A 12517-nucleotide genomic window follows, 5' to 3' on the forward strand; every position below is an offset into this window, starting at 1 on the left:
CTATGAAACAGCCGGCGACAATGAGCAGGAACTAAAATAAAAGAAAAGAAATATAGAGTACAGGAACGAAAGTTTGTGCTAAACCTAAGATGCATCTCGGTTTCTAGGTCAGTAACTAGTTAGTAGGTAAGTGAGACCAGTGACTCAGTGATGCAAACTTCTATTTCCTGGCGCTGTCAAAAACAAAATGCTGGCACAGCACATTGTCAGTGGAACTTTATAGTATGGAACTAGAAAAGGACTGAAGGAAAAGATAAAACGCATATTATCACTCAATTAATCTCTCCATCCATAACACACCTAGTACAACTCCAACCCAACCCTAGATCCATTTAACAATAGATAGATAGATTCCTCCTACCCCGAATCCTCCTCCAAAAATTCACCAATAGCCACCAAAGCCCTCTCCATTACCTGCGGGTCAAGCGTAATATGCACCCTCACATATCCCCGGAAATCAGCACCACCAGCATCACGCACTCCAAAACAAAGACTCCCCGGCGCCAACAAAACCCCCTTCACCTCCCCTCAACCTCCTACAAAACACCACATCATCAACAGGCACCCTCTCATCTCCCTCTCCCTTCTCCTTCTGATAAACCCTCACAAACCCCGTCCCCCCAGCAGACGGCCTAACCCACCCACAGACATCCCTATTCTTACCCACAAACTCCTCAATGAGGGCGATATTCGTCCGTGCAATAGCAAGATGTTTATTCAGGATCTGCGGCCGACACCGGTCACTAAGTGCTTCTGCGGCAATTGCTTCGTCAATAGAACCCAGTGCCATGATAGTATACAGGCCGCGGTTGAAACATGTTGACAGAATGGATGTGCTTCGCGTGGCAAGCCAGCCGACGCGGGTTCCGGACAGACCCCATGCTTTGCTCATGGAGCTTGTTACGATTATGTTTTCGTAGGCGTGCGGGGGTGGGAGGTCGATGAATGAAGGTGGGATATCGGTTTGGTTGTTGGAGTCGTGGAAGAGTGGACGAAAGATTTCATCCACCAGAATCGTCAACCCGTATTCACGGGCAATCTCCACGATTCCATTCTGCGTCATCCGCGATAAAACCGTTCCAAGCGGATTATTCGGATTATTCAAAACAATCATCTTCGTCGTTGGTCTGATCAAACCCCTCAGCGCTTGAATATCCGCCTTCGCTCCATTCTCCAAATCAAGATCAAGTTCCCAATAATCAACCTCCACACCCGGGATAGATTTCGGCAGGGAGATTAACTGCGTGTAGCAGGGGTACATAGCAATAACGTGATCTCCAGCTTTCAACAAGCTCTGGAAAAGTAAAGCGTTTGCACCTGTTGTGCCGTGGGTAGGGAAGATATTTTCTGCAGTGATGGAGTCATTGTATAGTGCTGCGATGGACTTGCGGAGGGCTTGGCTGCCGTCGAAGGGGCCTAGGGTGAGTTTTAGGTGTTGGAAGGAGAGGTTTGATGTTGTTGTTTGTTTGTCGGTTGATAGGTTGATTAGATCTTGGATTGAGAGGCCGGGGGTGGCGCTGCCGGCTAAGGGTAGTTTGATGTTGTCTTTCTTGGATTCGATCCACTGGAGATGGATGGTGTTAGTAGATCAGTATGCTGGGAGAGGAGGGTCTATTCAGGGTACCTGTGGGAGCGCAAAGGGGGCAAGATCACTCATCTTGCCGTGATTTTTGTGACCTGATAGAGTAGAGGAATGATTTTCCTGTGTTTATAACCTGTTTACGAGACCGCTCGTGACTCATATTCTGGTGACTAACTAAACTTATGGCATTATGCGCCCTTCGGATGTCAACTTTGGTGGGACCTGCTTATTCCCCGCAGTTGGAGTCAATTCGTATCTCAGCGAATACGACCTCAGTACATCAGTCATAACATATAGTCTGCAGGCAATGTCGTGCAACAAGCTTGTGAATGGACTGCCCAAAGTAATCAACCGAAGCAAGATGGATAAGATCTTTCACGACTACACTTCTACAAAGATTAGATAAAGAAAAAGATATCCCCGAGAAACCATTTATATTGCCTTGCGTCCATCACCATCGTCCCAACAATAACATCCAATCTGTGTACAACACAAGACGAACCCTAACAATAAGGGCGTAAAATAGTCATCAAGAACTATCCAATATGCAAGACTCGATGCAGATACCAATGCAGTATCCGATCAAGTCAAACAGAAGGGGAACAAAGACAAGACAAGACAGGAATATAAACAATGGTGATCAAGGGAGAAAAAAAAGCCAAAAAAACTGAAGAGTGCGGGTAGATGCAAAAGACACATCTCCTGCAAGTAATGTTACGTTCTGATATTATCAAAAGAGTGGACAGGCGACCACAACAAGTCGATCGCCCCAGAAACCCGAAAAAAGGAGTACTCATAAGAGAGGCTCCTACGCGGCAACGCCGACGGGAGTAGAGGCGATCGCAGAGTGCACGTTGCTGCCCAGAGGGGTGGCAGTCTTCATGGCAGGGAAAGCAGCCTTCTCAGCGGCCTCGGCGCTCAATTCACGAGTGATGGAGGACTCGAGAGGCTCGGAGGCATCCACGCCAAGCTGGGAGTTCTCCCAGATGGGCTGGTTAGCGTCCTCGGCGCCTTCGACGCCGACACCGACGAAGCCGCCGATGCTCTGCCAGTCGCTGGCGCGCTTGATACCCAGGTCGTTCCAGACGGCCTGCACAGCCTGGACGAGGTGATCACGCAGCGGCTTGACGTGGCCGGGGGTAGGTGTGATACGCAGACGCTCCTCACCGCGGGGGACGGTGGGGTAGTTGATGGCCTGCACATAGATACCGTGCTCCTCGAGAAGCTTGTCCGAGGCGCGCTTGGCCAGCTCGGCATCGCCGACCAGAAGGGGAACGATGTGTGAGGGGTTCGGGATGACGGGGATATCCAGCTCCTTCAAGGCAGACTTGACGGCACGGGTGTGCAGCTGCTGGAGGACGCGATCACGGGGCTGCTGGGCCTGGTACTGGATGGCGGTATCGGCACCGGCCATAGTCGCAGGAGGCAGCGAAGTAGTAAAGATAAATCCAGGAGCCAGCGAGCGGACAGTGTCGACCAAGTTGGCGGAGGCGGCAATGTAGCCACCAACACAGCCATACGCCTTGCCCAGGGTACCAGTAATGATGTCAATGCGGTCCATGACGGTGCCCTTGGTACTCTTAGGGTTGGTCGTGTCCTGCGACGCATAGACATCATAGTCGAGGTGTTCGGCAACACCAGCACCGTGGGGACCATACATTCCGACGGCGTGGACTTCGTCCAGGAAAGTGATGGCCCCGTACTTCTCGGCAAGATCACAGATCGCCTCAATGGGCGCGATGGATCCGCACATGCTATAAACAGACTCGAAAGCGATAATCTTGGGAACATTCAGAGGGAGGGATGCCAGCTTGGCTTCCAAGTCTTGCAGGTCGTTGTGCTTGAAGACCATCTTCTTCGCACCAGAGTGACGAATACCCTGGATCATGGAAGCATGGTTCAAACTGTCCGACAGGATGACACAGTCGGGCATCTTGCTTCCAAGGGTCGCGAGAGTAGCATCGTTAGCAACGAAGCACGAGCTGAAAACCAAAGCAGCTTCCTTTCCGTGCAACTTGGCCAGAGTGTCCTCCAGCGCGACAGCGTGCTTGTTGTGGCCGGAGATGTTACGAGTACCGCCAGCACCGGCACCATATGTGTCAAGAGTGCGGTGCATTGACTCCAGGACCTGCGGGTTGCGGCCCATGCCGAGGTAGTCATTGGAGCACCAGACAGTGACACGCTCCTCGGCCGAGGCCGTGTGCGCACGAGGGAACTCCTTGGCCAGACGGTTGATGTTGTTGAAGTAGCGGTACGACTTGTCCTTGTGCTTCTTCTCCAATTCGCCATTATAGAAAGCATCGTAGTCGAAGCGGGAAGTGATCGGAGCAGCGGGGCGAGGGCCGCGGACCGCGGCTTCGGTGGCGGGAGTCGAGCGGATGGTGTTGGCAATGTTGGGATGAACTGCAGAAACCCCCATCAGTATACGCTGAATTATGGTTATCTTCAATTGCGGATCTTGTGTTACCTTGCTCGGTCTTCTCGTAAGTGCCAGGGGCAAGGCTGGCAGGGTGACCCCCGGTCGTGTGCAAGGCACGCTTGCCGGCGGTAGGAGCGCGCATAGGCTTCATGGCCGGAATGCCGGCGGCGCTGGAGGTGAAGCGCTTGGTGCCGCTCATACGGGCAGACTGGACAGCCAGAGCCTTGCTCATGACCGGGCAGCGGCGAGCCAGGACCTGGAGGTTGGACATGGTACCTCCGCCAGTGCTGGGGCGAGTAGCGGTCGAGAGAGTGCGCAGGGTGGTGGGCGCGGTGCGCTTGAGGAAGGGGCACATAGCCCGCGACTGCTGAAGCATTGCCTCCATGGTGATGCGAATTGATACCCCAACAAGACGATTGAGAGTGTAGGGGAGGTGTAGAATGAGGATAGAAGAATTGAAGATTCCACGGATTAAATGGGACTATCGGGGGGTCCGGTGAAAATCAATCGGGGCGGGGAGTCCTGAGCTGACTCATCCTGGGCTGACAAAGAATAGCCTCTGATTGGTGGGCACGGGCCGCGACCGGGCGATTTGACCCAATCGGGACAGTCCAGCGGTGATGCATCTTTTAGTCATCGTCTCTTGCGGTGGGAAATCGGCGGAAAGTCGGTTACAACTGAACGGAAAGATGAAGTTGTCGTGGCTGAACTTTGACTGCTTCTAGTAGTAACGCGGAGAAAATTGCAACATTGGGAATGCGGGGTGAATGTTCAAGAAATGGTGTGCATGGACTACTGTATTCGGTATGACTATTTGCGTGATGCATTGCATATACAACATCCAGCATACTTACATATCCCTATTCTATAGAATGTTTTACGAAGTACAGTACTATAGAGTAGAGACGCTCCTGGAAGTGGATGCCGGGCTCTGCCCAAATCCCGGGGCAGAAAAGAATCACAGACACATGCGTCCACCTCGGAAATCTCGGCCCGCCACTTCTCTGCCTGGGGCCTTGGGCCATCCAGGCAAGATCGCCGATTTTCGAACTTTGACTTTTCGCCATCGTTTCCCCTCGTTTAAGGTCGTTTAGTATCCTGAAGTAAACTACCGTACTATGTCTACCTTTACTTATACTCAGGCTTCCATAATACAAGCCACTGGGGTAAGATCCAATAGACGCAATGACATCATTGTCTAGTTCCTATAAGTTACGGATTAATTCCTAAGTGAGGCGCTGATAGTGGTATACGTCGGAACCTCCGACAAGCAGCGAAAGGTCTGAGATAGTAATATTAGGCTGAGTTTCTCTACAATAGGACGATCCTAGACTTGTGACAGATCTATGAAGAGTAGAAAAGTAAAGTAAGTGCCAATTCCATCCCATAAATGTCTTATTGACTAGAAAAGACATCAATCTACTAGGCCATGACCTCAAATCACCATCAACCTTAGGCAAGAGTATACTCCATACTACGGTACTCAAGACTAATACACCGAATCACCGAGGGCTACTTGGAAAGAGAAACACTTTCAAAAGAAGAATGTAGAAATCAAGTTTTTCACATCTATCACCAACCTCCTTTTCCTTTCCCACAAATCCACCCCATTCATTCCCTCCATGCATAATCTCTGTCCTGCCCGCCATCCACGGCATAGACAAGACATAATTAAGCCTGGCCTAGCAGCCAATGGTCATACCCATCCAAAATTACTCATATAGTCACCAATGTCAAAACAACAACCACTCCTGTCTGTCTGTCCGTCCATCTCTTCCAATCCAAAATAGGTCTCCAAAACGGGGGAAATGAGATCAAAGTGCGGGAGTTTAGGTCGATCAAGTAGTCGTATGGTAATACATAACAGAAGAGAGAGAGAAAGTGAGAGAAAAGACGAAAACCAACAATAAAGATATAAAAAAAGAAAAGTGCAGGGGAAGTACCGCACAAGCACCAAGTCGGTAGAAAGAATCACAACAACGCCGTGGCCCATTTGCAGTATTGCAAGTATTTGAAACAAGTTATCCCGAATGATTTTAAGCGAGTCCGCCGTCGCCGTCGATTAATCGAAGCCGTTCCTTCATGGTCTTCGCACGTTTGGATGAACCTGCTTTGCCCCCGCCACGACCACGACCGCGCTTCGCTGGGGTGACCGAAGTAGCGGTGGGTGGTGTATCGAGATTGTCCGACATGGGGGTCGCAGTGCCTGACGGCTTGGCGCTGGCATCGTCAAAGTTACCCTCGCCTGTAGAAAGAATGTGTTAGTCAATCATCTAAAGTAAAAGCCGAAGCTGGGACGCTTTGCTTACCTTCATGATACATATCATCCATCGTGAGCTCACGCTTCCGCTTCTGCGTAGCCTTCTTGCCGCCCTTGGTAGCACCAAAGGCCTCTCCTCGCTCAAGCGCCTCCTTCTCCTTCTGTTCGATGAGCTCCGCCTCATCGTCATCGGCAAGCCACATGGCAATGTCCTTGGTGCGATTCTCACGAGCGCGAGTGTTGAAGTCGACACCGCCGGCAGCACCGCCGGAAATAACGACACGCTGCACCTCCTCCTTCTGCAAGGCACGCTTACGAATCCGCTCTTCAATTGTTCCACGAGTAATGAGACGGTAGACGGTAACCTGGCGGGTCTGTCCGAGACGATGGGCTCGATCCATGGCCTGGGAATCGATAGTCGGATTCCAATCAGAATCGTAGAAGATGACGGTATCGGCAGCTGTCAAGTTGATACCAAGACCACCGGCACGGGTAGACAGCAGGAACACGAAAATTTCGGGGTTGGACTGGAAGTCAGCGACGGTATCGCGACGATCCTCCAGCTTCGTGCTTCCGTCTAGTCGGCAGTACTTGTAGTTTCTGTATGTCAAGTACTCCTCCATCAAGTCGATCATGCGTGTCATCTGGAAGTACAGCAGAACACGGTGACCACCGGGCTTGAGCTCGCGGAGAAGCTGGTCCAGTTTGGCAAGCTTGCCCGAATCCGTGACGAACCGTCGCATAGATGGAACCTCGATGTGAGTGTAGCGAGACTTAAGTGACATCGGCCCTGGGAGCATTGGCGCCTTTGAATATGGCGTAGGATCGACCTTGTGTAACAAAATCTGTTCCTCAACTTGTCGGGTACGGTTGCCGTACAATGTCGACCGGACAACTGGGTTGAACAGAGTACGTTGAGTTTCGCGAGTAGCCTCTTGGCCGGAGCAAGAGAGCGTGATCGGAGGCGCCGAGGCAGCAGGAGAAGCGCAGGGTTCGATCAGGTTGAGACCTTGATCCTCGAACGCCGAACGTGAAACATTCATCAGGTTGCGCATCCGGCCCTCGGGGGTGATCTCGTTAAGCGCGGCACGGTTGTTACGTTCAACAATATTCAGCATGGACTGAGCCCACACTGACTTGCCATCAGACTCATTTTCCTTGTCACCGTACACGACGTTCAGGCGGGAAAGTCGGTTGGGTTTGTCGGAACGCAGAGTCGCGCGCTCGTAAACACCGAGACGCGAATATTCACTGGCTTCTCCGGCAGATGTATCGACAAATCGCAAGAATGAAAACGCCCCGTTCTCACGGGAGCTCTCATGAATGTTCTCAGTGTTCCAAATGTTCATCAAGTTTGACAAGTATTTCCCTCGGAATCCAGCACGATCATTGCCAGGCCCTGCTACATCCACACGGGCCTCAGGGCTACACAATAGTCGAGGCAACTGGTACTCGATACGGTTTCTGGTGGAATACTTGAAGTCGACAAAGTATCCTTCACGAACAAAGGAGGCACACTCCGCAAAGGCTCCGACAGAGAAAGGTGATCGGGTTTCGGCACGCTCAAACAGATCGGGATGGTTGCAGACCTTACGGAACTGCATGACCAAGTTCATCAGGGTCGTGCTATCACTGTCGTCACCAACGGCGGCCTTCTCAATGAGGTCGATGATGCTGACACGGTTCCGCAGGTTGGCATAGAGGGCACGCTGGCGGTAGGTGAGGTCACAGAAGATGTCCTTCTCGACCTTGTCACCCAGTTCTTGTTGCACATGCTTCTTGACACGACGAAGCATGAACGGTTTCAGAATCATATGCAGACGCTTGAGCTGATCCTCGTTCAGTTTCGTGTTACTTTGAGCATGAGACTCGATATCTTTCGAGAACCATTCACTAAACTCGTCATGGGAATCGAACAAAGTAGGCATAATGAAATGCAGCAAGGCCCAAAGCTCTTGCATGTTGTTTTGAATGGGCGTACCAGTCAGCAAAAGACGGTTACGACAGGAGAAACCCAATAGATTCTTCCAACGCGAACTTTGAGAGGACTTGATGGCCTGGGCCTCGTCTAGAATCATGTACTGCCACTTGACTTTTTGGAAGTACTGGGCATCAAGCACGACCAGCTGATAGGAGGTGACCAGGACATGGAACTCAGAGTCACGAGTGTAGGTGATATGCTTGCGATCCCAGAACTTGCGAAGAATCTTACGATCCTTGGCATTACCCCAGTATGGCAAGACTTTGAGGTTCGGAACGAACTTGGCAATTTCTTGTTGCCAATTGTGCAGCGTCGATGCTGGCGCGATGACCAAAAACGGACCCCAGATGTTGTGGAACTCGGCCAGATAGGCCATGACGGAAATGGACTGAATGGTCTTGCCGAGACCCATCTCGTCTGCAAGGATACCGTTGATACCCTGCTCGTACAAGTTGACGAGCCAGTTTAATCCCTTCAGTTGATACTCCTTCAGTTTAGCAGTCAACATAGTCGGCTGAGAAATTTCAATATCACCCAGACTGGTTGGGTTCTGGAAGTTCATCTCTCCTTCATCAAAGGCGGCCATCTGATCCTCTCCACCTTGCTGGTTGAAGGCACGAGCACGGTCCTGGGCTTGCTGCACAGCATTCTGAGCATTGGCCATGGCAGCTTGCTGCAAAACGCTCTCATCCTCAGCATCGAAGTCCAGGTCCTCAAAGTTGGTGACCTTGGCATTAGGATTGGGGACGCTGTCGGGGAGGTTGGCGGTGTGTGCTGCCTTGCCAGGCTGAATGGTTTCGTTGCTGCCAGCGACATTGCCATCACCGATTGCTTCAGCTTCCGCAGTCTTGATCTTGCGACCGATGAAGTGAGAGTACAGCTCAGTCTGGGAGATAAGGAAGTTCAGCTTGCGCTTCTGTCGGTTGGCTTCACGCTCAGCCTCAGCCTTCTTAGCCGACTCCAGCTCCTGCTTCTCGGCCAAACGGCGCAAGTCACGCTCTTCACGCTCGTTGCGCTTCCAGAAAGACATCATCTCACGCATGGTACGCTTGGCACGAGCTTGGGTATCCTTGGTGCTCTTGTTCGTCCGTTCTTGCCACTTGCGGGACTGCTTGCTCGCGAGCTGGGCAGTTTTGCGCAGATTTTCTTGACGGGTAGAAAGGGACGTGGTCTTGATTCGGTACACTTTGGGAATGTCCTTACGGGCAATGTCGCGCCAGATTTGCTCGTAGATCTGGTTGTAGCCCTTGCTGTCGTAGTGCAAATGAAGAATCGGAGTACCCTCCTTGGACTTGCCGTCTTTCTTCGTCGTATCGCGTGGCGTGAGATAGATGGATTCATCGTCCAGACCGGCCAAGTAAGCATTCTCGGCAGCATCCTTCTCGGCCTGCTTCTGCTCCTTAGACTTCTTAGGCCGAGTGATGGGACCAGCGCGTCCAGACTTGCGACGCGAAGGTGACCCGCGACCGATATGGAATGAGCTTGTGGTGCCTCCCTCGAGATTAGGTGCCAAGGGGGTGACCTCACCAAGCTCGTCCTGGGCACTCCCACCCTCAAGAGCACGCTTGGTCGAGCGAATTTTCTTCTGAGCACGTTCCGCCTCGCGCAGGAACTTGGCCTTCTCCGCAGAGTCCTGAGCCTTGTCAGCCTTGCGCTCAGCCTCCAGCTTCTTCTGCATCTCCAAGCGGACGGTGTTCTCGCGGCGGCGTTTCCGTTGCATGTCCTTCTTGCGCTCCTTCTCATCCTGAATCTCTTTCTGCTGGACTTCCGCAATGACAGAGCTTTCATTGTTGATCCGGAACCGCTCTCCACCTAGAATGGCGTGCTTCTCAAACGATCGAGCCAGCTCGTTTAGTATGTTATTGCGCCGACGCTGAGCCAAAGTCAGTTTGTTTGTCAAACATTGAGTAAAAACACAGCCATAAAACTCACCTTGCGAGAGGCTTGTTCGGTCCGATAGCTCTCCATCAATCGTTTCCGACCCTTTTCCATGTAGAGCTGCATGTCTTCCTCAAAGCCAGGACCTTCAACATCACTCTTCTCACCGTTGTCAATGTCCAGCATGGCACGGTTGACTTGCTCGGCGTCAACGCCAGGGGGGAAGGGTTTCCTTTGTGGGGCGCGTGCCGCCACGCTCGCCAGCTCTGGTGCTGGCTTGGACAGCCCATTGGGTGTGAAGATCCCCTTTGGTGGCTCTGGATGGGGCTTTTCAGCTACCGGTCCTTTGTCCGATTTATGCTGAAATGTGCCCGGGACTGGGCCGGCTTCGGGTGGGCGGCTGTCAGACTTGGCTCGGATCGGGGGTTGGGGCGTGGCAGCAGCAGGCGGAGGAGTCGATTTTCTAGCAGGCTGTTCTTCGGTAGGGCCTGAAAGGATGCTCGCGAAGGACATGGGATCGGCAGCGCGTGTGGGTTTCTAAAGATAGGACGGGATGTAGTTAGTAGGTGTCTTCATTCTTAATTCCCAATCAAAGCTGATGAATCAAGGACATACCGATTCCCGGGGAGGAGATGCTGCCTTTGGGGCCGACGGTCCATACCCGACGCCATTGCCTCTCACCCGATATGGTGATTTGGACTCGCGAGTGGGAGACTGGGAATGACTATCCGGCCGGCTCGAAGGATGGCCATGCGGCGTTGAAGGCCCATAGGGCGAAGTGCCATTGCCAGACATCACAGAGCTCGAAAAGGGACGCGGAAGTGGCAGTCCTGGATTCGCACTTCCCGAAGGACCGGGGTATTGTGATGAAGTCTCCGAGTGGGACGAATGTGGAGGTGGTGCGGTCCCATTCAAGGGCGGTGGCAGGGTCGAAGGTAGCGGCGAGGACGCGTGCGAAAAGTGCGGGCTCCGCGGAACGGAGGATGGACCGAAGGCCGGGGGTGTCTGGGGAGGATGCTGGGAGAATTGTTGTTGCTGCGGCTGTCCCTGCGGCTGGTCATTGTTGGGAAAGAAAGGACGGTTCTTGGTCGGGGATTCGTAGGCAGCGAACCGGTGCTGCTGAGTCGGGGACTGGGCGTTGTATGGCGGAGCGCCTGTCATGATGGCCGCGTCCCCGGCGCTGAGCAAGCGCAGCAAGGGCTAATAGCTCGAGGGGGGATATGAAACGGGATGAATTGGGCGAAAGGGGAGTCAAACACCGAGGATGTTGCCCATGGGACAGGTGTCAAGGGGGGTTCTTCTCGCGGAGATCTGGCACGGACGCGACGTCAGCTGGGTGGGTTTGGCGATAGAATAGGATCAAGGCGTAGAGATATGGTGGATAGATGAAGTTCGAAAATGAAGGAGATGGGGGGTTGATGATACCGAGTTGGGATGATGGATTCGTTTGGTGGTGGGAAGATGCAGGAAGGAAGATGGTTGTGGCCGCGGTGACCCAAGCAGAGAATGCGCGGGCTGGGCTAGGCGAGGATGCAGGGGAGGTGTTCCGGACCGACGGTGATATCGGGGGGGGGGGGGGGAAGAGAGGATAAGGATGAGGAATGAAAGAGGGAATAAGTGGGAGAATGGACGTGGGAGAGGGGAATCACGTTTTGAAGGTGATGAGTTGAAAGGGAAAAAGGAAAGGGGGGGGGGGCAACGAGAGCAAAGGGCAATGGGCCATAGGCAATTTAGGATTTGACAGTCCTTTGGAGGCTGTGAATGCGTCCTTTCGTTGTCTAGCGTTTATGCTTCATCCACCTCCCTCGGGATGGTCTTCGGTACTTATGGATTCGAGAGTTTATTTATTATTGAGAAGCTGTATCTTGATTGAATTTACTGTGATCGACATTTGGTCTTGCGAGAAGACTCCGATGGGCTGAGATGGTGGCCACCTGATTTTTGGTGCCGCCGTGCGAGGCGCATCCATACAAACGGGCGTGGAGGAGAGGGAGGAGGAGGATGGAAGATGGACGTGATCGGGTATGAGGACAGTCACCTGGGGTGAATTCTACGATATTTTTGTTTTGAATGGGCCGATAGGAATAGTTATCTGGTTTCTAATTCTATTATTCTTCTCTCCTCTTCACAGTCTGGTCCGGCCCCCCGGGTGAAGTTCCTGTCCATCCGAAAGATTTCATCGCGGCCGATCCCGTCTGATTGCGCCCACCACGAAAGGACCCGACGATTGGTGCTTTAGTAATAGTCTAAGACTTGTATAGATCATATATTACAAATTATAGCATTACTAGGTCGTCTATCAAGTATAAAATCATCTTCTAGATATACTATGCGTAATTTAAACACTACTTGTTTCTGCTATGTTCTTGTGTCTGTGTCCATTACCCATCATCGTAT

The 12517-nt window shown here is 52.2% G+C and overlaps 3 protein-coding genes across 3 annotated transcripts; all 3 read right to left on the reverse strand.

Annotated features, from left to right (window-relative positions):
• Nucleotides 1–140: 140 nt before the first annotated feature.
• Nucleotides 141–1726, reverse strand: N7473_003386 (uncharacterized protein). Its single transcript, XM_057149326.1, has 2 exons — nt 1625–1726; nt 141–1564 (listed from the first exon to the last, which is right to left on the reverse strand). Exons 1-2 carry the CDS (start codon nt 1655–1657, stop codon nt 473–475), a joined length of 1125 nt encoding a protein of 374 aa, XP_057012980.1. The 5' UTR covers nt 1658–1726; the 3' UTR covers nt 141–472.
• A 664-nt stretch (nt 1727–2390) lies between these two features.
• Nucleotides 2391–4386, reverse strand: hemA (5-aminolevulinic acid synthase HemA; the record flags this gene model as incomplete). Its single annotated transcript, XM_057149327.1, has 2 exons — nt 2391–3985; nt 4050–4386. The coding sequence occupies 2 exons, from the start codon at nt 4384–4386 to the stop codon at nt 2391–2393; spliced, it is 1932 nt and encodes a 643-aa protein (XP_057012981.1).
• Nucleotides 4387–6037: 1651 nt separating this feature from the next.
• Nucleotides 6038–11281, reverse strand: ino80 (chromatin-remodeling ATPase INO80; the record flags this gene model as incomplete). Its single annotated transcript, XM_057149328.1, has 4 exons — nt 6038–6246; nt 6311–10115; nt 10175–10657; nt 10736–11281. The coding sequence occupies 4 exons, from the start codon at nt 11279–11281 to the stop codon at nt 6038–6040; spliced, it is 5043 nt and encodes a 1680-aa protein (XP_057012982.1).
• Nucleotides 11282–12517: the final 1236 nt, after the last annotated feature.

The sequence above is a fragment of the Penicillium subrubescens genome (assembly GCF_028828155.1).
Source record: "Penicillium subrubescens strain IBT 31985 chromosome Unknown utg000002l_segment0_segment0, whole genome shotgun sequence".
NCBI classification, from domain to species: Eukaryota; Fungi; Ascomycota; class Eurotiomycetes; order Eurotiales; family Aspergillaceae; genus Penicillium; species Penicillium subrubescens.

Bases quoted from the DNA above. Each gene is read 5' to 3' on its own strand.
- N7473_003386 (XM_057149326.1), bottom strand. From the start codon at position 1,657: ATGAGTGATCTTGCCCCCTTTGCGCTCCCACAG. The intron at 1,565-1,624 runs GTACCCTGAATA...ATCCATCTCCAG, and splicing joins CCCCCTTTGCGCTCCCACAG to TGGATCGAATCCAAGAAAGA.